The sequence below is a fragment of the Alosa alosa genome, chromosome 13 (genome assembly GCF_017589495.1).
Source record: "Alosa alosa isolate M-15738 ecotype Scorff River chromosome 13, AALO_Geno_1.1, whole genome shotgun sequence".
NCBI classification, from domain to species: domain Eukaryota; kingdom Metazoa; phylum Chordata; class Actinopteri; order Clupeiformes; family Clupeidae; genus Alosa; species Alosa alosa.
Window position 1 is genome coordinate 15,929,382 of NC_063201.1, and position 27,912 is coordinate 15,957,293.

Here is a 27,912-nt window from a genome sequence, read left to right on the forward strand (position 1 = left end):
AGTTACCACACTATGACTTTATTTCCTTACATTTATCTCAACATGAGAATAAAGGAAAATGGCAAAGATAAATCTGATGAGACGAAACCTCATGAAGTGTTTGGAAAGGACTTAGTGATGCACCCTTCCTAAACAAGAATGCCAACACTTGCACAGAACCACCACCATGTTTGATAAATGCTGCATGCACCTTCAATTAAAATGGATGGCAATAGAGGACAAAAGAAAGTTGAGGTCCAAAGGCAGAGGTACAGTATAATACTTTTTCTGTCCTTCATAACAGAGTTCTTGATACTTCTTTCTGAAATGGGCATTACATCCTGAATTTAGCTGTGACATGTAAAAGATAGTTTGTGTGATTATGCCAAAACAAAACAGGAACAAATAGATTTGCCTAGATTTTTCAAAATACTTCAATCTCACAATTGAAAAATCAATCACAGATTGATTCTTACAACAATGTTAAATGGATGCATATGATGGGCAAACATTTCACACATTCTGAGAAGAATGCATACTGTACATGCACCAACCAAACTGTCTCCCAACTTAAGTCACCATCTTGTTTGCAATGTCAATTCAGGCAAAATTAATAGAACATGTGGATAAACATGTGGAACAGAAGGCAAACATTTGCATAATTGTGCAGTGAAATGCTGATGATCTTCATAAACACAAATCCATGGACAAATCCCTCGAAGGCTGCCAGTGACACACAGTCAATGACATGCTCCACTTGGTCTAAATCTCCCACAGATTTCCATGGTAACATTAATTTTAGAGCAGACATTCCAGTGCCTGGTTCCTGATGCAAGGCCAGTCATAACACCTTTTATGCATTAATGTCTTTGTGAAAAATTGTTTATGGTGAATTCAATACCCCAGTGCACTGAGCAATCAAAGGTCTACCTGCATAGACTAGACCACTAAAGCACATGTGTGAAAATCTAAAGCCTAACATCACACTGTCTGAAGGAGTGATGTGGTGGTACTATTGAAACTTCACATGACCACCAGTCAAAGATAGACATGACAATGACCTGAGCTTACCCTAAAAAACGGGGCATTGCTATAAGTCACATAATGTTGGAGCAGCTTGTATGTTTTTTCAAACATTTTTTTAAGTCTCTCATACTCTCACGCCCACTGTCGATCAGACACAGACAGAAAAAACTAAATCTGAATTGGTCTTCACAATACTGTCATATTGAAGGCGGTTTAAGTTTTTGGATGTCTGTGAATCCCTTAAAAAAACATCCAGGCTTTCACTGTGGATCCACTTCAAAACCTCGTTGTGTTTGGGCTGTGTAGACAGACTCCTCCTGCAGCAGTTGCGCTTTTAAATACTCTGGCCAAGTGTATTTTGGAGCAATTTGGCCAGATTGCAAGAGGAAGCTATCGCAAACAGGGAGGAAATGAGAGTGCAGCATTTGGTTTCAGCACAGTCTTAAGGCATTTGCTCTGCAGAACTCTCGCAGAATCAGTGCAGCGAGAGCTCCGTCCAGTCTCATGCAGGCAGAGTCCAGACAAGGCTCATTGGCTAAACGGGAGGAGGCAAATGGGGATTCCTCGGATGGGGTGCTCTTATTGGGGGAAGAGGTGGATGTCTGTGGTAGAGAGGGAGAGAGAGAAAGGTGGGTGAAATGGGATTGAAATATAGCACGAAGACATGCAAGTAGACCCACCCACACACACACACATATACACACACACAAGACCACCAAATCCACACAAAACACAACCACCCACATATAAAAACACACATGCACATCCAAACACATATGCAAGCACACACACACACACACATATGTAAACACACATGCACATGCACACACATACAGTATGCAAACACGCACACATAGACATGCATACACGCACACACACGCACTAGTGATGGTAAGATTCACCGATTGTATCGGTACATCGGTATGAACATTTACGAGGCAATTACATAGAGATGCAAAAGTGTGCATCGGTTAAAAATCTGGATGAACTCAAGATGTATCATGTGTAAAGTCTCTATAAATCGTCACCAGTTTACACATTAAAATTAAACAGAAAAGGTACATGATGTGGCATACCTGAAGCACGAAAAAGAAAAGAAAACCTATCTGCATTGCATCGTATCACATCGCGCTGTATCGCATTGTAATAAATCAAATGCACTGTCAAACACACACACACACACACACACACATACAGGTTCTCAAACTAAGTACTCCTAACCTCGACGGGACTACACCAGCAGATGATCCCCGTGCAGGCAGCGCTCCCCTGGTCGCCAAAGCTGTGCGATGCCCGGGGGCAACTGTGGAGAGTCTGGGGGGGTCGGCAGAGTTCAAGGGAGCCACTGGCAAAGGCTTCTTGGGCACAGGAGGCTTGGAGGGGCCTTGACTCTGAAACAACACACAAAACACTTTTGACAAATTTGTTTAGTATTGATGTCAGCGTTAAGACTGGTGTGAGACCTGTTAATTCACACCATCACTCGCAATAGTTTATATGCAGCATCAGAGACACCACTGAACCACAGTTGAGAGTTTTTAATAGTTTTTAATAGTTCTGCAATAGTATATGACTATTTAGCATTAGCCTGACGCTGGGCTACTGGTCCTGTGATACCTGGCTATTCGTGTGGACGGGGTTGGGGGGGAGAGGCTTGCTTGGAGGCGCCGGACGCTTTGAGGGCAAAAAAAAAGAAGGAGAAGTGGGTGAGAGCGACCAGTGGGCTTCCTCATTACGCAAAAAATGACCACGCCACACCACATCTTACCATACAACAACACACCACATGCACATATACACTTCAGTCCCAGCATGCCCGAATCAACTCCAAACTATAATCACAGAGGATAGAAAGTCAGGGACAGTTTCCCAAACGCATGATCACGCCGAACAGAACAAAGGGCACCAATCACTCTTCCCAGCTTAATCACAAGCTGTGTTCACGGATACCTAATATCTGCTGTAAGTGGAGATGAAGCATGTTGAAGGACAGCATATCTGCTGTGCACTAAGCATTACAATTTGCAGAGATTTGAACGTAAATTGTGTTGAGGAGCACTATCCTCTGAGGGTCTCCATTAGATCCAGCTCCTGCTTGACTGGCATGAATGCAGTGAACCACACCGCTGCTCCGTGAAAACCTGCTCCATCTCCACATTCAGCTCTAAGAGGTCATCCCCATGCACAATCACCACAACCACCAACACAGAACCACACACCAGCCGAACAGCTGAGAGGTAAAGAAATGGAAACGTAGAAAGACGTGGATCATCACAGGGCATAAATCATGCAGACCCACGACTTTAATTAGGTCTTGAGAGAACTACAACAAAATCCTAATAATGATTTGATGGATTGGATCAAAACATGTCATTGGCACATGATGGGAAATGATCAGCACGATGATGATGATGATGCCTACAGCTACTCGGCCCCGGGTACCTTGAGCTGAGTCTTGCCCTCAGAGGGAGGAGGATCTGGGGGAAGAGGTTTGGTGGGAGGGGCAGGTCTTTTCCCCGCCGGCTGGGCAAGGGGGAGAGTGGGAGAGAATACACAAAGAAACATAGCATCACGTTAGATCAGACGGTCCACTACACAACACAAAGAAACATAGCATCACGTTAGAAACATAGCATCACGTTAGATCAGACGGTCCACTACACAACTCAAAGAAACATAGCATCACGTTAGATCAGACGGTCCACTACACAACTCAAAGAAACATAGCATCACGTTAGATCAGACGGTCCACTACACAACTCAAAGAAACATAGCATCACGTTAGATCAGACGGTCCACTACACAACTCAAAGAAACATAGCATCACGTTAGAAACATAGCATCACGTTAGATCAGACGGTCCACTACACAACTCAAAGAAACATAGCATCACGTTAGATCAGATGGTCCACTACACAACTCAAAGCCAACTGGCAAGCTAAACTCAGAACTCAAAACCATTGGTGAGCTAAACTTTGTGAAGAGGCTTTATGGCTGCTGTAGAGCATACGCATACTTACTAACAGACACACACAAACACACACACACACACGCAAACACCCACCACTTTACGGTCAATAGCTTGTTCCTTCACATCACAGCCATGAAAATTAGGAAACGCGATAGCCACACTGACATTCTAAGAAACAAGACTCATTTAGTGAGCCTATGTCTGTGAACCTCAAAACCACCAACCACCAACCACCAACACTGTTTCCATCCACCGGACTGCCGAACTTTACCTTGTTAGTCTTTGAAAGCGGGTCAGGGGGAAGTGGCTTATTAGGGGGAGCAGGCCTGTGTTGAACCTGAGTTACAGTGACAGAGGAAGCAGAAGAGAAAACAGGAGGCCTTTTATGGCACGTGCAAAGTGAACATATTATTGACATGATATATATAGTCATAGTGTATGTGTGAGAGTGATGTTTGTTTCATAGTCTAAAGTGAGTAGAGACTAGATCAGCAACCCACATTTCCTCATTCCTCTTATGAAGGTAATGAGAATGGAAACCTATGATGTATACTAGGGGGTTATTTATAGTCTGTGTCTCAAAGGGCTCTGGGCTTGATGCAACAAGCTAAGCAAGCTAAGCATAAAAGGTAAAAAAAAGTTAAAGGTAATACATGCAACACTGAAAGTGAGAAGGGTATGCTAGACTAAGCGCTAGCTGGACAGACATGCATCAAGACATTACATTGACATATATATATTTTTTTTTTATCTGGACAGGGTCAAAGGTACAGAGAAGTTTAGAAATGTACAAAACGTCACTTATTGTTCTTTAGTCTTCACAATGCTGTAAAGTCTAGAGACTTCTCTTTCTCTTTCTAGAGAAAAAAAGTTGTAAGAACAGTGGGCACACATGGAGGCATCCATGCAGCTTCCGACCACAGGACCACACAAACTCAAAAATAGATAGTACCCCTGAATCCTTTCTGTGCCTGATAAGGTGGTAAGAGATACTTAACAGTGAAATGATCATAACAAAACAAAACAGAAAAATCAACCAGAAATGGCCTGCACATGTATGCATTTCCATACTGAGCTTCTCAATTTATCATCATAATCATAATAACAGAATTACAGACATACTTACCATACATTTCATTTCAATAACAGACACATATGTTCTTCGAATCAAACATACACATATATGTCCTCTTTACACTTGATTGAAATTTAGTTTCATGTTAGACCTTTACCAAAGTCAGTCTGCCATTGTATCATCTTGTAATACTACCACTGTGTGGCATACTCTCTCACACTTTTGATGTGTCAAGAGGCTCAACTCACACAAATTCAGCCTCAGCTGAATGTTTATATCAATAAAACATTCCAACTTGAGTTGTGAATCAGTTAAGCTGACAGGATGGGAACTTGAGGAGAACTGGCAACTAAAACTGATGGAGATGAAGGTTCACCCCCTACTTCTGTGACCCTGACATGAGACAGCAGCACGCAGGCCGAGTGCTGGGCAGTGGGAGTAGGCTACCTTGCTGGTGGTGGTCAGGGGGATGTCGTTCTGCTGCTTCCACTTTCTTAGAGGCTGGACCTCTTCTCCCTTGTGAACTTCATTGTGTTCATTGGCTTGAGTCCTAGAGGGGAACGAACCAGTGTCATAGGTTATATCAAAGACTTCTGGACCTCACTATGGTGGTCATCAAGGAGCTAGTGGCAAGTGTCATAGGATAACATGGATCAAGGGAGTAGAGAACATGTATCAAGATGACAGATACATGAATGAGGTCTTCTCATTGATAGCATTTTCATGCAACATATGCAACACAAATCACGCAGGTAGTAACATCAAGGCTCTAGTACTATTACAAGAGAGGGATATTCGCTAGAGAAGTGCCTTTAAACTGCTGCCAGCGGCATTGCACTCACAGGAATGCCATAAGAATGACAGATATGATAAAGAATTTATAGATATGATAAAGTCTGCTGTCAAGTTATGAGTAGCACATACACAATGACAGCTTGCTATAATGTGAGATGCTTACAAATGGTGGTCAATGATTTGATGAGGTAAAGTACAAGGACAAATGGAAGAATGTTTGTTTTTATCTCTCACTACAAATAATGACCAGACGACATTCTGAGGAGCGATGGCGAATGTCAAATCAAGGATATGATTATGTAAACATTATCAGAAAGAAAAATGTAACAATGGAAAAGTTTTTGTTTTTTTTACCACCAAGTTAACTCTTCAGAATGGTCAAAACAGTCAGAATCACCTTTGGAAATGACTGATATCTCTACACAGTCATTGCAACACACTCATCAGTAAAATCAGTGATGACCAGGATTTTCTGGAGGACTTAGACACAAGGTAAATATTTGGGTGATGTAAAGGTAAAGACAGGTCTGGATCTAATACATGAACTTTGATTCATCAAGGGTCCATTTAGGGGTCATTCAGCTCATTTACCCACTGCTTTACCTATACTTGGATGAGGGATCTTCCAAATAAATCTTGATATGGGCCACACTGCACACACTGTTTTGAGGGCAGGACGAAATAAAATGTTTCCAAATTTATTTGCACACCCTGTTATTCAGTTGGCAGAACACAACAGCACCAAAAAGCTTCATCCATGGTATCAAGTTCCCAAGAGGAAATACAGTGATACCTAAATCAATTAAGCCTTTCCAATCTGTCAATTTGATTATAAGCACATTACTGTTACACAGCACAGATACTTCCAGAAGACAGGCCTGACTCTAGGACATAAATTCAACAGCAGGAGCCAGGTCAAGGTTTTCATTCAGTTTCCATGGAGAACAAGTAATACTTAGCATAACAATTATTTGCTTTGAATAAAAGGATCAACAATCGCTCTGAATAAGCGCATTTGATACCACGAAAAAAACTCAGGCTTAGCCTCACGTTTCTATAATTTCTTTCAGAAATAGATCACCTAAATTCATACAGTTTCTTTCATTGTCCTGACTGATGAAGCCAAGCTTGTTTGTATGTTGTTCACCAAACCTAGCTTAGCCCAGCGCAGCCTGTCCTTTGTGCTCTCACCGGCTCTGCTGTTGGGGGTCTCCTTTCTGTAGCGGGCTGATTCCGAGGCACGCCAGCTTGCGGCGGCAGCGCGGGATGCGCAGGGCAGCGCACCACAGCACCACCGAGGCCGGCAGCACCAACAGGAAGAACACCAGCAGGGCCACGCGTGTTGGGTCCGAGTCTAAAACAGCGCAGGAAGGTTAACATGCTTTTAGCAGTTACAGAAGAAAGTGGCTTACGCTTACAGATCAATGTATATTTCCATCAGAAATTAAAAGATTGGTTTGGATAATGTTACCCAAAAATGTGTTGTTTATTTTTTTCTGTAAGCTCCTGGATATGAAAGTGAAATAGCCAATACCATTGTTTTGGGTAACAATCAACATAATGTTCCCTGCATAGGTGCATTGGTGGGTAGACACAGGACATAGGCTACATGAGCAGCGACTGCACACAGATGTGTGGGTGTAGTTGGGCACCTTTGGGCTGTCTGGCCGGTCCACTGTCCACACTGCCCCCTGAGCCTGAGTATTTACAGTCAGGAGGGGCCCAACCTGGCTCGCAGTGGCAGTTATTATTGCTGTTGCAAACCTGGTGAGAAACAAAACAGGAAAAGAAGAGAAGAGAAAGAGTGAGAGAAGGGGATGAGGACATGATGTGAGAAGAAAATATAGACACACAGACAGATAGAGAGAACAGGATGAAGAGATGTTGTGGTTTTCAACACCATCATTTTTTTTAAATTGTGCCGTGCGCTGGAGATGGCACTTCTGCACAAGCAGAGATAACTCTTACCCCATGACCACTGCAGTTCCTCTTGCACTCCTCCACCCTGAACACAGACACATCACGACAGCGCTGGTCTATACACGCCTAAAAGAGACGTTAGGGCGTAGCATCAACACCACAGATTGGACACAGATTTCTTCAAAAGTCAAACTATAAACAATTAAACAGATACATATTTAAATGTGCGTGTTCAGCAGGAAATATATTTTATTCAATAGAACTTTAAACTCTAAAACAACTTAGAAATGACTACTATATCTCTTTAAATCAATTTGAACAAAACATGATTAAGAAAGAGTAACAACAAAAAATAACTGGCACAGAAAAAGATGAGATTTTAGGTGAGACCGTGTCCGAATACCACATTAGGATGGGTCAGATGCCTACCTTGCCTTGGCCACATGAGGTCCCCTGGGTTACCATTGCAGGATCAGAGACGTCATCTCCAAGGTCAAAGAAGGTCCCGCGGCAGGTGAAGTCGCTGTGGTTCAGGCGCACTTTGGTGGTGAGGATCTCTGCATTGGAGCCCAGCAGGGGGCGATCATTCCCACCCTGACACTGGATCCTTCCACAAAGCACGTCTCTGTGAACCATTTCAGGCCATTCACATATATTAAGAGGTGTTTTTATTCACACATGACTTAACATGGAAAAAGAATACTTATCATACATCTATTATGCCATTTATACAGAACTGTAAACAGTGAACAGTAAGATAAGTTATATGTTTACCATGAAATATTATATCACTGAAAAAAGTACTTAGATCACATCTGCCTTATGGAGTTCAAATGGACAGAAAAAGCCAGTTGGCACTAATAATAGCTTGTTAACTGGTCACAAATCACACTGGTGATTATTGATGATATTCGTTGGCTATGTTGAGATATGAAAGCTTTTATTTAATTTGCACCATGGTCCACAGACAACAGAACTACATACGGTACTGCATAGCCTGGATGGCTAGCAGGAACAACATTGTATTTGACTGTCCTTCGCATGATCGTATTCCATCAAAATTAATTTGAAAATGATACCATAAGTAGTTGCAACTGGCCAATAAAAGCATACTGTACCTTAAAAGGTGACAAATTACTGCCTCATACCAGTAGCATACTGGTATAATATCCCATTACTACTACAATATTCAATTATATAACACAAGGTATAACTGTCATGTTTTTAATTATTTGTAAGAATCAGACTTTGCACAACAGCTTTGCAAAGGTTCACTTACACAAGTATTCAGTAGTACACATACACAGTGATGTTCCTGTTGATACTTACGCACTGGGGCATGGGATGTAGGAACCGTTAGCCATCTGACCACAGTTGCCATATTTACTGCCCTGTTTGTTGACTGAGGAGAAACACACAGGTGGAGCACGTGTGGCATCTAAGGAAAAGGGCAAAACAACACTGTTTATAACTGCTGATGATTCATCAATGTACTGTTACAGTATGTTCCAAACAGCATCCAGGCCAAAAGTATTTTGTGTACCTAAATTAGTGAGCCCAAAACTGTTTAATTACTTCACTGTTCTTTTTGTGTAAAATAAATAACAATTTCAGTTAATTTACTTAATAGTTTATATGATCACTGTGCTACAATATGGTGTACCCAATCCAACCCAAACAGCCTGCTCTCAAATTTGCATCAATTATTCAAACTGCTGTCAACAAGTCAAGGATCCTAGTCATAGGATGTGAATGCCTCTGAGTCACAAGTGAGCTCATATGTTCAGCTATTCTACCTCAGGATACACAGCCCAGAGCTTTTTTTAATACAATGCAGCTTGGTTCTCACAGAGCTAGAACCCAGCAGCTGGAATGGCGTGATTTTCACTCCACACAATGCACATACCACAGTAATTGTGTCATTAGTATATAAATGAATGTAGAGCCCAGCGTATGTGCACTTCCATAGTTATACTCTCTTTGAAGTGTCTGACAGCTGCATGTGTGTATGTTTGTGTGTAAGAGAAGAGAGAGAGAGAGAGAGAGAGAGAGAGAGAGAGAGACAATTGGCCTTTTCTTGGATATGTGGATCAGTGCTACACTGATCTTTCCGTCCACTGAAAGGTGCTGTATGTCTGTCAGTGCTATGTTTGTGCTGTCAGATACAGTAAAATTAGCATGTGAACCAGCTAGTGCTGGACCGGTTTTCTTGTGAATACCACTCTGTATCATGTGTAGTGTTGTATGAAATACAATGCAAGCCAATGGAAGGGTGCCATGTGCATGTGTTCAGACATGTCTAAACCTACAGAACTCCACTTTCAGCACCTCGATACAAATGCCTGCAATACTCACTGTGACCCCACAGCATCTGACACTGGGCGTTGAGGCTGGCGCAGACGCCGCTGTAGCAGTAGGAGGCGCCGCCTTCGCACGGCTCCCCGTTCTGCAGGAAGACGTTGGGGGGGCAGAAGGGCGTGGTGCCAGTACAGTACTCCGGGAGGTCACACTCACCCAGTGGCTCTCGACACACCGAGCCCGCCATGCGCAGCTGTAGAAGGAGTAGAGTGGAGACAGGTGAGCGGGTTTGAGAGTGGTGGGGGGGGGGCGACGATAGACGATAGAGACCTGGAAGAATCCAATCCTCAGCATTATTTACTCTCACTGCATGGTGGTTCCTTGCACACAATAAATTAATTGAAAACACACACTAGTATTTAAGCTTAAAGCAGGTGAAGACAGCAGTAGTAGGCCAGAGGAGACTTAAGAGCAATTATGTTTGAGAAACTTCTAGAATCATTCCAGGAACATGAGGAGCTTAACAAAAGGGCAGCTAGTTGCATTAAAGTGCAGGTGAAATGGCAAAAAAAGAAAACAAGGAGCAAAGTAAGTATGCTACTTCTTGACTATGTAAATGTAAAAGGTGGAACGTCCATGGAACATCCATGAAGGGACTTCCGTCCCAAGCACACTCACCTTGCAGTTCTCACAGCAGATACCATCAGAAGAGCACTGGGCACCAGGCATCAGCTTACATGTGCTGGCATTGCAGCAAGGGTCATTACACTCCTGAAAACAAATAAAGTAGTGGGATAACAATCACAAAGGAGGTCAGACAGCTCGTTGGACTTCAGACCCTCTCACTCTGTTGACTGAAGGTTTTGGCAGACTGGTCACAGACATACTGTACCACAGAAAGAATTGTTGACGGGCTTGTTCACTCATTCAGCTGCAGTGGTGGTGCTAAACATCAAGATTCAATCAAGAGATTTTTTTCTTCCTTAGATTTACTTCTTACTATGTAGTACATTTTTAAGGTAGTGCCATATATCTTTGGCACTTGGCTAATACTGAGACTTATGAAATAAGCCATTGATATTATGTTGGTCTACTGTATGAAAATAATAATATCAATAAACCACTTCTTAAGTGTACAAACCACAAGCAAATTAGCAAGTGGTGTGATATATTCTCTATATTTTTTACACAAAGCAATTGTGCCATATTTAAAGCACTGGTTTGAGGCAAATACTTTCTCATCTTTCACACTTTCCGGGGGTGATAAATGAACATCTTGGATGAACTGGGAGCTTTGACATCAGCTGAGAATTGGACAAAATCAGACTTACATCCAGAAGGCCACAGTCGCACTCCTCGCCCTTCTCCACGTACAGGTTGCCACATCGCGGGCCGCCCATGAGCTCCTCCGGCTGAGGCACGTTAAAGAGGCACATCCCGCCGCCATGGAGCAGGCTGAGGGACAGGTCTCTGGCACTGCAGCTGCTGAACAGCTGACCTGGCATTAGGCTGGAGGGGGGAAGCAGACAGACTTACACCAGGAGGGCAACATGGCTTCATCAAGTGGAGGCTAAGGCCCATTAAGCCCGGTACATCGAAATACCCATATTTAGGATGAAAACGATTTCTGTCCACATTAGAGTTTTCATATCTTTTTTTTTTTTAAAAACATTTTTTAAAGGTTTTGTGTCCACACTGAAACGCCGTAGAAGTTTTTATTGTTGGTGGTGTCTGGGACATAAAATTGTGTCAGTATCATGGCAACCACACGTCAAAAGTGACCACTCCACTTTCAATAAGCAGAAAACTTCTTTATCAAAAAGGTGTCAAAAAACAAGAGGCCGGCCCCAGCAGTGGCGCGACTGGCTGGGGCACCTGCACCGTACGCCGGCGACCTGGGTTCGATTCCCGCCCCGTGGTCCTTTCCGGATCCCACCCCGACTCTCTCTCCCACTCACTTCCTGTCAATCTGCACTATCCTATCTGATTAAAGGCATAAAAGGGAATTGTGAAATGTCTATGAATTGTTAATAAAATCAGAATCAAATGGATCACATTAAATAGAGAGCCTCACAGTGCTTGTAGGCCTAAGCTGAAGAGGCCTCCAGTGGCCAGTGGTGTCTCCCTGAGTGGTCACTTACCCTGTGGAGGGCTCCATGATGCAGCCGCCCATGCGGCGCTCGTTCTGGCACTGGCAGCGTCGTTCTGCTGTGTCGTGGGTCATGCCCAGGTTGTGGCCCAGCTCATGGGCCACTGTGGAGGCCACGCCGAGCACACTGACCAGGTGGTCCTGCAAGGAGAGAGGGAGGGAGGGAGGGAGAGAGAGAGAGAGAGGATGGAAAGAGAAGAAGAGAGAGGGAACAGAGAGAGAGAAAGAGAATAAACAATAAAGTAAAAACAAAAAAGAGTGATATGGCTTAGACAGAAAGCAAGTGCTCCTCCATTCAAATAGATGGACAGGAGTCATTTGTGAGTTCAATCAATCACTCCACACACTCACCACATTGACCCCTCCAGATCTGTCTTTGGAGCACATTGACGACTGGGATGCCATTCCCACTGTTGTTCCATCAAATGAATCCCCCCTGGAAAGACACAGTACCAGACACCTCACATTGATACATATAACACACCATGAATGAGTTCCTGTTTGTGTCTAAAAGTGGCACACTCAACATACCATGCAAGAACAGAAAACAAAGCATTCTAAATTAGAACACATTAATGAAACAGACCCTCTTAGGGACGAAGGAGAGACATCTCACTCACATGATAAGCTGGGCGTTGTCATGGCGCAATCTTGGGAGCAGCTCACGTGTCCTCCACTCCAGAAAGCGGTTGAGGGTGTCTGTAGGGCTCTTGTCCACCTGGATCTTATCCTGGTCGCTCCAGATCTCCAGACCAAGGAGAGCTACACGCACATTCAGGGGTCTGTAGAACTGCAGGAGGACAACCAAAAAGGTCAGTATGACAGGACAAAATAAGGAGGGAATCATATTGTGAAGGTTGCCTCTGTGCTTTTCTTTTGTCTTAAGTTATTTTCTTTACAGTGGTAAATGTTGTGTAAAATAGTTTTTTTATATTTATTTTTGATTTGAGTTTCAGATGAATTATTCAAAACTGACCATTAGATAATGTTTTTGAACATTTAGACAGTGGATGGTGTTTCTTAAATCATGGAGTAATTAAATAATCGTGATTTCAGTATTGACCAAAATAATCGTGACTGTGACAGATGACATTCATCTTTAACTCATCACCTTCTGAAAAGTTGTCAGAATATTCTGTGGCTAATTTGTGTTGGATTGTTTAATAAAACATTTAAGAACATGTCTCATGGATAATCATACAGAATGTATAAAAAAACAGGACAGGCCTTACCCAATCCACCTGGTTGGCCACATCCAGCATTCTATAGATCATGGTCTTATTACTCTTCTGGTAGTTCAGGAACTGTGTAAACAAACATGGCATGACCTGATGATTACAAACCCACCATCTATCACATGTGCGATTTCCTAAATGAGCAAGGATAAAACTCTTCTGCAGATCGCTCGTCACAACAAAAGACTATCTAAGCAAGGAACATCACTAATAACTGACAGACACACCATCCTGCTAGGCAACCACTTTACACGTTTTCTATCTTCGCACAATCTCCACAGCTTGTGCAGGCGCTTTGATTAATGTTACATGGCCCCAGGCAGACATGAGAAGTGAGATGATGGGAGTGAAGAAGTGCTAGGGTTCATGTGAGCTGACACACCAGCCTGACACCCCAGTTCACACACTGAGAGTCTCCCCTCACCTCTTTATGGTCTGCCACCAGCACCAGCTCAATGTACTTGGTCTCAGATAGGATGTCCCTCTTGTGCTGTGGCAAGAGAGGCAAGGAGTTAACCGAGCAGTCCCTGCTTGTGTCTGAGTGACATATTGCATAAGCTAATAAATACACATACTGTTTGTACATATAATCACAAACATGCACACACAAACACATGCACATGCGTACGCAAAAACACACAAACAAAACATTCACACACAGCCGGTTCAGCTTGTGCGCATATCATGCAACAACACAGAAACTCATGCACAAACCAGACATGCATGCATGGGTACACAAAAACGCACTCAAATTACCACAGAGTGAGGGGACACAAACACACAAACAGATAGATAAATGCCAAGAGGTGCCTGGATTTACACAGATACAAGCTCAGCACACCGAAAGAAAGCACACACAGTGTCCGACCACAATATCTCAACACCTCCCTGAACATGAGCCGCTTACCCGGTGCACTTGTGGTGGGGCGTAGAGGGGGGGCACAGGGGTGTGGGAGACCCCGCATCCCCCTGCTGAGGGGCTCCGCTGGTGGGTGGGGTACAGCAGGTGCATCCCCTCCTCCTCGAAGCCTCCACTCTGCTCGCCGCTTTCATCCCACTCACCATCCTCCTCTGGCTGCAGCTCAAAGCTCAGGGTGGAGTTGATGACAATCACCCCTCTTTGGTGAAAGAAAAAATAATAAATAAACTGAGTTCATGTGCTGCGTGGAAATGTTTCATGTTTGAGCTGATGTTAATGGAGGAGGCATTTCAGAGGAAGTGTATGATCAAAATAAAAGAGAATGTTTTCTGAAAAATTAATTATCAAAGAATGTTATCATTGTTTCTTCTTCTTTCCAAAGGGACGTACATACTGTGGATAAGTAATTTGTTGAAATATACTTATTTGTTGAAATATACTTAAATATTGGTTGAAAAACAAAATCCCCTTCGTCTAATATTGCCAGCTGGACATCTACATTTGCATTTGAATAGATTTTTTTACATACACACATAACAAATACAAATAACAACAATAACAGAACAAAAAAAACATCAGGGTCATGGGGATTTTTGTCCAGTCATATTCCAAGTATGTTTATCTGCTATGCTAAGGGAGAAAAAAACAATCCGGTGAGTGAGGCTCTCTGTTGAACAAGCTGAATAGAGTGAGCTTAGAAAGTACTTATGGTCTCAGTCCCTGAAGCTGACTAAATTTGGTCCCTGTTCCACTTCTACCTCTATTTCTCTGCCAGGGGCAATCAGCATTTCAACATCTAGAGGGTATTTGAAGTTCACAGCTGAATATATCAACAACTAACAGAAGAGAAGAGAGATCCTGAAAGCTGACTCAGTAGAATGACATCATTGTAGGGAGCAGAGAGAGTTAGAAGAGAGAGAGAGAGAGAGAGAGAGAGAGAGAGAGAGAGAGAGAGAGAAAGAGTACACTTCCTGTTTAGGAAAATAGAGCGCTGGAGGCCAAAGGCCTGAAGAATTCTGCACAAACAACATGTGCAACTACTGGCTGCATTGCTAACAGTCAAGAAGACACTGTGTGTATTTTGTGAAAGATTCTGGTGACCATCATGCCTTATATATCACACCTATATTGCATTAATCCTTGCTAAAACGCCTTCCTGATCACTGCAGTTTTTCTTCTCTAACTTACTTTTAACATTCTGATGGTCAGATACAAAATATTTCAAATAGTAGGCTACTTTTTTATATACTTTAGAACGAAAAGGTAAAAAAAAATCACCAACACATGCATGTTCATGTGAGTGAGATGTTAAATTATATATTAGGGGGTAATGTCACACTGAGGGGACAAAAAGGGATTTAATGTTTCAGTATTCTGCTGTCTGTCCACGGCCTTCTCTGAGAACATTCACTAGACTCTAGCCATGCTGCCATGTTTTTTTTAACAGAAAGGTAAATTGATATGTCATGATGACTGAATGCTGCACGAGACACATGCACGTGAGTGAGTGTTTCTAGGGTAGTGTGGGAAGTTTGCTGTTATTTTTTGTCTCTGCCAAGCTAAGAATATTCGATGGACTTCTTCCAGGTGGGTACATTCAATGCTTTAATTGAAATGGCCAGAGGTAGCCTGTGTTGTTTTAAAAAGTGAGATTAGTAGTCAGCTCTAATGTTCTTGTTTTAATCCGGATTACATTATGGAAGTTGAAAGTACTATGACCCACAGCCTGCACACGCTCTTGCGACTCACGTTTCCTCAACCAAGCTGGCCCCATTCACTGACATTCACTGCTGTGTTTGTAAGCCTTAGGGCTGAGATGACCCTAGGTTAAGGTTAAAGGATAGACACATACAGTACCTTTGCTAAAGGCCAGCTGCACCAACTACATAACACTGTATTCGGTACATATGACAGGGATATTGCCTGAATCCTTTTATTCAAACTCACACATTACCTTCCCTATGCAACACTAAGACTAATAAAAGGGGCCTCAAGTGAATCTGTGGTAGTAGGTGCAGAATTAGTAAAATGCACGTGAACTGTTTGAACCTGACATGAACTTGAATGAATTCACAATGACTTTATATTAAAGTGGACTGGAGCCTAAAAAGGGAGACACTCGAGTATTCATAGTAATCACATTACCCATAGAAGGGCAAGGGAGAAGTCAGTAATGCAAAAAAAAAAAAAAAGAACGCCACGTCTTTGCATAGGCCCTACCAAATCTGGTGAGGTAGCTCAATCTTTTCATTCATTGTAATTCACAAAATGACATTGTTACAACCCTCACTATAACAGTTAAATGGACACTAAGATCTTCTTACCTGAGTCCAGCACAGGTGCTGAGAGCCACTCGGGACTGAGGAAAGCCTCGCACAGAGCCGTGGTAGTAACAGTGAATCTAGGATCAGAGTGACGCTCAACATGAACACGTTTCTGACATTCACTACAAACGTCTAAGATATCACTGCAATCCCCTCTAGACTGTCCTGACTCTCATATTCAAGCAGCAGTTATATTATGCTTACTCCTGTTTAACAGAGATAATTGAATATTTGAGAATCAGAGTCTTTCTTTCCCATATAAATATGGTTCTGGCTCGTAGACTTACCACAGGGCTCTGGTCCATAGCAACCCCTGTTCCATTTGGGAGGTAGTAGAATACATTTGGTGGTTTGGGCAGGAGATCTCTGAGAGAACAGAGATTAGAGGATGTTTATTGGACAATTTAATGTACAATAAATACATGAGAATCAGTATTTAAAGACTTTGGGAAAAACATATGGTCAGAACATAAGGTAGTTGTGACACATGTTAAGAGTCAGGGCAGGGCAGTGAAAGCTGAGGTCTGGGTCCAATCCCCACAGACTATATGATGTGGTGTCAAAATGAACAGCTTCGCTGTGCTGTATTTTACCTTAAAGGCTCAAGGCTTCACATCTAATGCCCTCAATTGATTCCGGAGCATGGTGCTTTACTATCGGTCCAAAGTTATTATGAAGTGAGAGTATACAGTAAAGCCAATCAAAGTCAGACCAAATACCATAGAATTGATTTTAAGGTTCTGTTAGTTACTTACAAAGCTCTAAAAGCTCTAAGCTCTGCTTATATATCTGAGCTTTTAACATCTTATCAACCACAAAGGAACCTTAGATCTCCCAATGCTAATCTTTTAATTGTGCCCAAAGTGCTCCACAAGCTAAGCGAAGAAGTTGCTTTTATCCACATGCACCAAAGCTATGGAACACCCTGCCTCTGTACATCAAACAGGCAAAGACCTGAAAACATACCTGTATATGAGAGCTTTTAGTTAACTCACTTTTATCTTGTAGCCTATTTCTTCACATTATTTTATATTCTACTGCTGCTATTTACAGGGTCTTCCTATTTTCATTGCACTAATTGTATTGTATGTGTTGTTGTATCTATCTCCTTACCATCTTATGAATTGTGAAGTCTCATTTTTATTTTAATTCTAAATCTCTAATGTTTTGGTGTTAAATGCTCCAAAATGCTCCAAATGTAAATCACTTTGACCTGCATTCTATGAAAGGTGCTATACAAATAAAGCTTATTATTATTATTATTATTATTATTATTATTATTATTATTATTATTATGTAACCCAGGTGGGTGTACTTACTGATTTTTCTCCAGGTCCAGCAGGTAGACCCTGCTCCCAACCTTAAGGCCACACTGGAGCTTCTCTGGGTGGCCATTCTGCATGGACAAACACATACACACATTGGGGTCAGTTACAGAAACACACACCTTAAGGTCAATCACAGACACATACACAAACACTCACACACACACACACACACACACACACACACACACACACACACACACACACACACACACACACACACACACACACATACCTTTAGGTCATGTACAGAAACACACGCCTTCAGTTCAGTAACAGACACACACACACCTTCAGGTCGGTTGCAGCCACACACACACACCAGGTCTTAAAGGAATTATCTGGAGTAAAATGCACTTTAGATCAATTTACGGATGATTGGGAGTACACACGTTGAGTTGACATCAAAATCATGTCATTCGGATGTGTTTTGAGAAAGTTCGATTTTACCGTTTTTTTCGTTAAGCGTGGAAGTGAGAAGGGCATATTATTTAAGCCGCTACAAAGCGCTATTTTTATACCTCTTCTACAGTTCCAAACAACATTACACTTACGTGGTAGTGAATAGAGGGTCCCTAAAGCCAAACCAACGTATCCCGAGGTCTTTATGTGGTCGGATAGAGAGTCCAGAATGAATTTCATCAAGCCAGTACCTTTCTGGAAATGTTGCCATCTTTGCTGCCAGCTTTAGGGGAAAGTCCGTGAGTCGATTGCCAAGTATGGGAGTAACACACTCTGGAAATTCACAATTTAAATCGCCGTTTAAAACAAAAAATAAAATAAATAACATAGTCCAGTATTTCTTTTTTTAATTGAAATGAAGTTGTATGGACTGGACTATGTTTTTTTTTTTTTTTTTTTTAAACGGCGCTTCTCACTTCCACGCTAACGGTTTTGACTAAAAACGGTAAAATCGAACTCTCAAAACACATCCGAATGACATGATTTTGATGTCAACTCAACGTATGTACTCCCAATCATCCGTAAATTGATCTAAAGTGCATTTTACTCCGGATAATTCCTTTAAGGCTATAGTTCCAGTTCATATGCCATGTGTGAGACAGAGCTCATGCTTTCCACTCTTGGCACTGTTGGGGTGGTCACTTGATTCAGCAACACTATTTGATCTCTTGAGGTCAGCGAATGCAGTGATTAGACAAACAAACAAAAACCCCATATAATCACACAACAAACACTGTCTGTTTCATTAATGCCTGTAATCTGAACAGCTTTGAGGGTACGGTCTAATTTTAATATTTAGCCTGTTACACTTCTAGATAACTCCTATACTTTGATGTTGATTTTTAATTGATTACAGGTTTTCAACATGGTGCTTTCATGATTTCACAACAAGATGATTAGCTTAGTAAATTATAGCTCACTTGAACCATACCAACTATATTCTAAGCAGGTCATCACTGGGTAGTGGTTACATTTAGACAAACAAACCCTTACAGAGGCCACACCTCTGTGCTACAATATTTACCTTGTGGTAAAACTGTACCTGACAGTGTATCCATTCTTAGGTAACTCCTAATTGGATTTGCGACCAATCCACCTGGATGATCCTGAGACTGCCAAACAATCGTCTACCAGACATAGTGCATTGCAGGATACCATTGCCTTGCACAATACCTCAAGCCTAAATTGGAGTTGTCAGGCTTGCAAGAATAGTTGACGCCTAGGTGGTTCCTAAACTTGCTGCCCTCGAAATCTCCACTGCCAAGCATAAGCACGTTAAGCACCACTGGAGGTTCAGATCTGCTGAACTGGCTGCTGACTGAGAATCTGTTGACCTCTTTAACTTCGGGCAGCATGGCAATAAACACACATCCCTATTTGTCTCTTCTTTCTTTAGACATACACACACTCTTCTCTCTTTACACACACACACACACACACACACAGACAAACAGACACATTCTCTCCTCTAAACCACAAACCAGCCCCCCGATGACAAGCCATGCTGTCCCACATCCACACATGCCTCTTTCCTGGTCTTTCGCTTCAGTAGGCTAAAACAGGAAACTGGTAAAGTTAGTCTTCTGGTCCCCACACCCCCACTTAAGGCCCTCCACCCCCACAGTTACGGCTCTCAGGGTCCCTGGGTCTCCAGCCAAGCTGCGGGCTGGATCTGCTCTCAACACCTCTTCCTGCTATTCTGTGCAGCCTGGCCACCGTTGGGGGATGACAAAAGTGAAACGCAGAGGCTTCCTGCAGCCCCGCTGCCGAAACGGTTGATGGCTTCCTGCTTTTCCCTGCCGGGGGCAGGCTTCTGGGAACTGTCTGGCATGCCCGGACAAAAATCTCTTTCACGCAGACAGACAAACAGACACGTGAGCAGGTGGACCGGCAGACAGTGAGGAAAGGGATGGCCTCTGCTGAGACGGCGCATTGTCTTTGAGCGCAGGGAAGCAAACGCAAACAGAGCAACACAAATGCGTTATGGCTGCGAGAGAGAGAGAGTGAGAGCATTCCGTTTGTCCTCCCCAAAGCCCCCAGAGAAAAATAAATCCACATGAACGGCAAACAGCTGCCTGAGAGTAGCCGCTACAGACGCGAACCCTTCAAGGAGAATGTCAGCAAAGAGTCAGGACTGCCATGCTTTACATTATCTGGCCTTGCTGGAGCTCACAATGTCACTTAGTGGTAGGCGACAACACAAATCTATCAAGCAAGATCCCATAGGATTGTTCACAGTGGTTTGGGAGAAACAGATCCAAACCACATCTAAGGAAACCATGAAAGTGGTAACTTGTGTAAGTAGAGACGGTGCTCTCAGAGAATAGGGCCTTTGATTGATGGTAGGCCCGCAGATGACTATTTGCAGCCCTTGGCTTTTTCTTACTTTATTGTTATCAGATGGCCTCAGTAAAGATCTTCTGGGAACGTAACTGACTTGAACTGGGTGGGTCCCCACTTTCGAGCGTGTTTCCATGACCACGAAACACATCAAGTAAATGGGTGGACATCTGGCTACAGTCTTGGCAATTCAGCATGAGTAGTTATGGAACCAAGGCAGGAGAAATGAGAAATGTGAGGCATAAAAGAAGGGGGGGGGGGGTCCCTCAACTGACTTATCTTGAGGTTGAGGGCATTGTAACCAACTGACGTCAAAAAACAAACCACCTTTTTTCCACATAACCACCACAGAAAATTACCACTTCCAAAATCCGACCCAAAGAAAAAGAGCAAACACTGATAATTGAATACTAGAAGAACAAAACCTCAGAGCAAACTTGACATTCATCTGGTATTAAACAGAAAGTCCAAAGGGCAGGCTGTGCCCCAAACAAGAACAGAGCCCATGGTGCTGTTTCCTGAGTTGAAGCTCCACATGAGGGATTCTAATCGCTCTCTAATACCCAAAGCCACCATTTTTTTTTACCACCAAGGCCACCGAAACTATTCAGGGTGAGAGAAAACACAGAGAGAAAACACCATCTTCCTGCCTGACGACAGCTATAGAAGGTAAACTAATGTGATCACTCTTTTTAATTTAGGCTATAAAGCTTTACCTAAAACTGTTTAATGTTAAAGCAATGTTTATTGATGTCATTGTAAGTTGCCATTTGTAATGAAGCGAATCTAAATTTTGCATTTGGCCAAAGCAGGTGGAATTAGCACAGAGAGGCAACAGTGAGGCAGAAGATGGGGAAGAAAATGAGGTGGGTGTGGCTGGACATCACTGAAGAATGGCTCATCCTGCACAGCGCCTGGATTTAGCACTAGCACATTATCACACCCAAACATCTGGCCAGAGGCCACCCTCTCCCCATCCTCGCTCCTGTGCTTTCCATGGAACTACTCCTTCCCAATCTCTCCTTCTCCAAGCCCACTTAGAGTCTCATAGCTTTCTCTTTAACTGCCCTGGGCAGTTAAATCCTCTTCCACACCCCTTTCGTTTGAATCATCAACGTCCACAAATTCCCCTCAGCTGAGTCTCACTGCATCCTTTCTTAGCTGGTCTTTATTTCCCACCTCCCTCCTCTACATCACTCCCTCCATCCATCAATCCATCCTGTCTCCAACCTCTATCCCCCCTTCCTTACATCTCACGTTCACTTCACCCCTTTCTCTCTCTCTCTCTCTCTCATTCTGTGCCTGTGTCTCTCACTCTCCCTTTCCACCCCTCTCTCCACCTCACTTACTCAATGAGGTCATGTCCCTGGACATGTGCTTTTTCCAGCGAGATGAGCTCACTGCCAAAGGGCTGCTGGGTGGGGTCCATTCACTCAATGCTGCCGTGGGGTGGACAAGGAAAGAGAAAAAAGGCCCGGAATGGGAGGGGCAGGGGAATAACAGAACAGAGGTGGGGAAGGGGGGAAGGTGGGAAGCCGGGTGGGGGTGGAGGGTGTTTCATCCACACAGCACCTTGCGTCTCAGTGCAGTGGCGTTCCCTTCCTGAATAGGAAATACCTCCCGAGGAACAGACACTGCCCTGTTAATCGTCTTGTTTATTCATCTAAGGGTTCGGTTATCCTGTCTTTTTTCAAATACTGTACATCCTTGTTTATCTTCTGCTAACTGACCATCCTCAATGCAAAAAAAAAACCCCAATGCCAATCCACTACTAATGACTTCAGTAATAAAATGTAAGTCTCACTTATGACATTTTAACTAGTTTCTGGGGAACCGCTTCCTCTCCGAAGCTAAAAATGCCTAAGCTAGGGTGACATTTGTTGTTCTGTGTAATTAAAATCACGGCGTTATCTGGTTAGAGAAAGAGGCCCCCCTGTGGTTCCAACTTAACCTCATGCGCCCGACTCTTTACTTTCTGTCGTGTCACTTCACCGTCACTTTCTCTGGGTGTTTTAAGGGGATCAGGCTGAGCGGTCCTCACGCCACTCCCTCTGCTCCTCTCTCTTCCCTGGGTTGTGTCGCCCTGAGGGGATGGAGGGTGGGATGGGGTGGGGTGGTGGGTGAACATACTGATTAAGTACGGAGGGAACCATCCCCCTGAATTAGATTAGAGCTCGGCTCCATAATCCGTCTTAACGTAGCGTGCCCTGGGGCACCTCTCACACCACCACCACCTGTAAGTGTGTGTGTGTATGTCTGTGTGTATGTCTGTGTATGTGTGTGTGCGAGAGAGAGAGAGAGTGAGAGGAAGAAATAGACAAAATGGACTGCCCAAGATGGCCTATCGTTGCTTAAGTATGCGCAAGTGCACTCCCCATGTCTCACAGTATGTTTAGCGGTTCCATGACCGCAATGTTAAACAGCTCTACACATCACATGGAGATTCATGGTAGTGGTACAGTTGTAGAAAGAAGAAACCCACAGACTGTGAGATTGGAAAGTTACACTCCATTCCTTGAGAGTAGGAACAGCCCTTGTGCTATAGCAGCAGGCACAGAGGGCTTTGATTAGGACGCTCTGTGGGCGAACTGGGCGTTTTTTGATCACTGAGGTTATCTGCTATGCTAAATCAAAACGAAACAAGGCTGCATTCACGAATGGCACAATACACCTCTGTGGCCAACAACATCACAAACTCACATTTCTGTTCAAGTAACCTACATAACAGGGACAAGCCTAAACCATTTCCATTAATCATGGTGGTGCATTGTCCTTATTGTGGTAATATTTGTATGAACATGTTAATGTTTAACTGGGAGTGAATGTTTGTGTATTCAAGAGTGAGGTGAGGTCAGGTCTTGGCTATAACCAGCGTGATCTTTATCATTTGAATACCTTGGATAGAGCGAGCCGCAGGCTTTATTTAACCGATGGGTGTTGATGAGGGTGTAGGCTGCATATTTGCTGCACACACCCATGCCAAACCCCCCACCCACCTTTCCTTTCTCCCTCGCTCCCGTTTTCTGTTTCAAAATAAAGCTAAAAACAGCTCTGTGTTGCTGAGCTCATTTGCACTGATTAAATGCATATGTGGACGAGACGCACAGTCACAATATCCTCCACAACCCACTGTCCAGAAAATGACTACGCATGAGTAAGAAGCCAGGGAGAATCTGTGGGAACCGCGTCCCCTCGCATCCCTCTAAATGCATTAACACAAGTGAGTCAGCCTACATAGCAATCCAATCTCCACTGAGGCACAGTCAGCTGTGAGACAGACCTTGCATTTGGACCTACTTACTAGTTCCGCTTGCATTGCGGCTTAACTTCCCTTTCTGAAGAAAAAAAAAATGTTTGATCCTCACACACATCCCTTGAATCCAACAAGATCTGACTAAATCAGACACAGTCATCATTTATTTTCTGCCTTCCTGTGTGTGTGTGTGTGTGTGTGTGTGTGTGTGTGTGTGTGTGTGTGTGTGTGTGTGTGAATGGAGGTGAGGAAAATGTGCCGTCTGGCTTCCTTCTCTGCTCTCACGTAACGCAGGAAGGAAACAGGGCCTGTTGACATTTCTTCCTGCAGAAGTATGATCTGAGAAGAGGGACAATCTGGCCACTCTGGAGGTACTAGGCCACTTCCTTCACAGCTGACAGCAGCCCTGAAATCACATCCTGAAGAATTCCCCCCTTTCTGCCTCTCTCCACCTAGCAAGACACCAGCCACTGACTGGACTCATCGTGGATTAACTGGGGCTTGAAATAAGACTGAAGTCACACTTGGCTTTGAATCATTAAGAGTCAAACTATGGCAACGGACACAGACATCTTAGCCCATTTATAAGGGTTCGGAGTGTCCCATTTAAACAACAGTAAAATTGGTTGAAGGTTTTTAAACAAGAGTATAAACTCTATCTCTCTCTCTCTCTCTCTCCTTCACATTTGGCACACTGTGGGTATCACACAAACTAACTGAGGTTTTGGTTTAGAAAATAATTGAAGTGACTGTGCAAACCAGGAGATGGAGAGTCTTCTTTGTACAGACCTTTCTCCTGTATTATCAGTATGAGTGTCTTGATTCTTCTCTCTTACCTGCAAAGCCTCTGTTAGACTCTTCCTGTGTCCATTCACAATGGCAAAGGGTTTCGTCCTCTCCAGCGGCTTGGCTTTTCTTCCATGGTGATGCTCATCGTTGTCTGGGATTTCACAGGAAGGAAGGTTATTTTAAGAATATTTTAACCATTTGTTTTTAAGCACTGCATATCAACGATCATCAAAGATGCCATGCTGTGATAGGTGGAAACATTAAAATCATACACATTTCCATGAAAATGGCTGACTGCCCTTTGCATTTGGTTGAATGTAGCTGCAAAGCCCTGACCAGTGGTATGGAAGCCATCCAGATGCAGTTTCATAGTGGATAACATCATCATGGCTGCACTCATGGCTTCAATCATGCTGTCCCAGTCAAGTTCAGCTCGGTTCAAATAAAAACTACACCCTGGCTAATTATATGATCGGATGTCTTTGACAAATGATGGGGCTGTTCTGAATATTTCAGATATATTTTTTAGATGACCAGGTTAATTTGATTTACAGAAGAGCAACTTTAAAAAGTGGACATCAGCACCATCAGCACAAAGACCATAGGATAAGGTAGAGGTACAGCAATGACCCACTGCACACTTGGCCCACGTGAGCACGTCACTAACAAAGACAGCCGGACATCAGCCAAGAAACAATTGGATGATTAAGTTGCTTAAGCGTGCAAGGACATCAAATAGACTAGGCTAAAGACTGGACAGACTCTTTGGGTCTAAAGCATGTCAGCATTCACTTGGTTTGCTGTATGTCCAGCTGGCCATCAGACAAGGTTAATAAAATCTGTTGGATTTCTTATTTTTGCGTTTTACCTCTACTGTTGTACAAAGAAAAAACAAGACCTGAGTATCCTTAATTATAGTACACTTAATACAGTACAGAAATACATTTTGAGAAGCAAAAAAACCTTTACAGCAAGACAGTGCATCCTGTCTCAAAATTAAGTGTGGTATTTTGGTAAAGTAGCAGAAAACGTGTTTGGCATGATTTGTCGGTAATAACCATGGAAACACACTCGTGTCATTGTCAGAATGAGCCAAATGCAGTGCTAATGGCCTCCCATTATCCGAAGCTGACGCAAGCTTTGACTTGACAGGGACCCAAAGGGGCCTGCCTACACTGAACACCACTGTTGCTAACCTGGAGTGAAACCACACGGGTCCCATAAGGTAAGAATAACAGGGTGTGTGTGGAGAGAGAACCTGAAGGAAACTCCACACAGTGATTTTTTCCCCTTTCCTTTCCCACGGAGAAAACTCCAAATAGAACCTTTTCCCGTGGGCGAAAAAAGGCGAAAACTCAAGCTGTGAATTTTAATGTGTTGCTAACCGACTCCCAAGAGCCCAGTAGACCTATCCCACCTGTAAGAATTTATTACTAGTTTTATTAAGCCATTTGAAGTTTTAGCAAATGGCCACACTAGCTCAGCTTTACTTGGTGGCACAGATATGCCAGGTGCCGGTGTGCATAACACATGCATGCACCAGTGCAGTGCCTATGTCTGAGTAAGCCTCGCTCTCACTCACATCTGTTCTTAGTCACAGCTGAACTAAGGCCACCCATTCAATCACAACAGAGTGGGAATCACTGTCAGTCATTGTACAGAGCAGAGGGCAGCTGTTGTTGTGGTTATGAATGGCTGTGTGTTGGTGAAAAGGGTCTTCTGAAAAAAGGCATGGTACAACTACCTTGTAAGTGCCGTTGTGTAGGCCTACCTAAAATGCACTATGACAACATAGTTTTCATTCATGGGAATTCATTTGTACAGAATGACTTCAGAGATATTTATGATAAAAGCCTCCTCAAAATAACTCAATCAAATGCAAGTAACATATGGAGCAATGATCTAAAACAGGCCACTTTTGAGTGAATGAACACACCATGTGGTGACCTTGTGTGTAGAGCACTTGCTAGGATTAGGCCACCTGAGGCAAGTAATACCTCCAGCAGTTAATCAAATGTGGCCAGCAGCAAGCACTGGGCTGCCTGTAAGTTATAGTTAGATTTCTTCTCCTGACAGTGGCGTAAAGTTACGCTAAACTGTCTAAAACTGTTACAAAATAACTCATCACACTGTTGTTGGCAGTATTAACAAGGCACGTCGAACAAATATCTTAATATTTTTCTAGACACAAGCGCAATAACAATAAAAGTCATGAGTAACAAAATTGTCATACCTGAATGTAATGACTGACTCGGTCTTGAATTTTGCTGTGGATAGGTCTCCTCTTGTGACTCTGTAAATATACTAGGGGAGATGTCTGTAGTTTCCACCTGTAAAGGCTGTGGCGCTTCAGTGTCATTGAAAAGTTCTAACCGGCTCTGCAAAGGTAATAGCACTGTCATGGACAGGGCACCTTTCAGAAAACCGCAAGGGGTACCCTGAAGTAATAACACAGTTAATAAGACACGAAGTGGCAGCACTACTGCACAGGCACTAAGGATCATATTTGACGTTTTAGTGTTCAAAACCAGTGTCATCGAAATCAAAGGTCAATCTTCTAGTCCAACTCTATGTCCAGTCTAGACCCCACTGCGTGTGTTCGTCCGGACTCCTTATTCTACGTGTAAAACACAGGTGGGACTTCCATGGACTCCTTGAGCCAACGCGCCTGTGTCCTGTGTTAGAGGCGATGTGCAAAATAATCTGTCTGCACAAAACAACGTCCACGAGGCAGCATACAACTGTACCTACCGGCTTTGATCACGCGAAATGTCACATTTTGCAATTTGACATTAAAACCGCGTTTCGCCTGAGCACGGTTACGCAGCTGACGCATACCACAATCCATTTGCTGGTCCAAGCGACGGTGAAGTTACTTTGTGTCCGATCCCGCGTCCAGTTTCTCAGGTTGCCCAAGTAAGTTCAAAATTAATTTACATTCCAGCAACATTCGCTCTGCCGGTGATGTGAGGACTCAGTGAACACTGTTTACTCGGATGGTGTAATCGTATTTTGCTGCGTAGAAACCAACTAGGCGGGATTTCCTCTTGGC

At 43.3% G+C, this 27,912-nt stretch overlaps 1 protein-coding gene across 6 annotated transcripts; it reads right to left on the reverse strand.

The window, feature by feature from the left end:
- adam15 (ADAM metallopeptidase domain 15) lies at positions 1 to 27,859 on the reverse strand. 6 transcript variants are annotated; one of them, XM_048261180.1, is made up of 25 exons: positions 27,094 to 27,859; positions 24,908 to 25,011; positions 18,011 to 18,087; positions 16,979 to 17,057; positions 16,692 to 16,768; positions 14,356 to 14,566; positions 13,873 to 13,938; positions 13,446 to 13,517; positions 12,834 to 13,003; positions 12,565 to 12,649; positions 12,206 to 12,354; positions 11,396 to 11,573; positions 10,743 to 10,835; positions 10,122 to 10,317; positions 9,096 to 9,204; positions 8,196 to 8,391; positions 7,815 to 7,892; positions 7,499 to 7,610; positions 7,038 to 7,200; positions 5,499 to 5,601; positions 4,248 to 4,313; positions 3,448 to 3,528; positions 2,623 to 2,679; positions 2,227 to 2,396; positions 1 to 1,607 (listed from the first exon to the last, which is right to left on the reverse strand). In XM_048261180.1, exons 1-25 carry the CDS (start codon positions 27,395 to 27,397, stop codon positions 1,541 to 1,543), a joined length of 3,063 nt encoding a protein of 1,020 aa, XP_048117137.1. In that variant the 5' UTR covers positions 27,398 to 27,859; the 3' UTR covers positions 1 to 1,540. The 6 variants fall into 6 exon arrangements, 5 of the variants coding, with proteins under 5 accessions (XP_048117137.1, XP_048117139.1, XP_048117138.1 ...); XM_048261182.1 differs by lacking the exon at positions 4,248 to 4,313; XM_048261181.1 differs by lacking the exon at positions 2,623 to 2,679.
- Between the last annotated feature and the right edge of the window lie 53 nt (positions 27,860 to 27,912).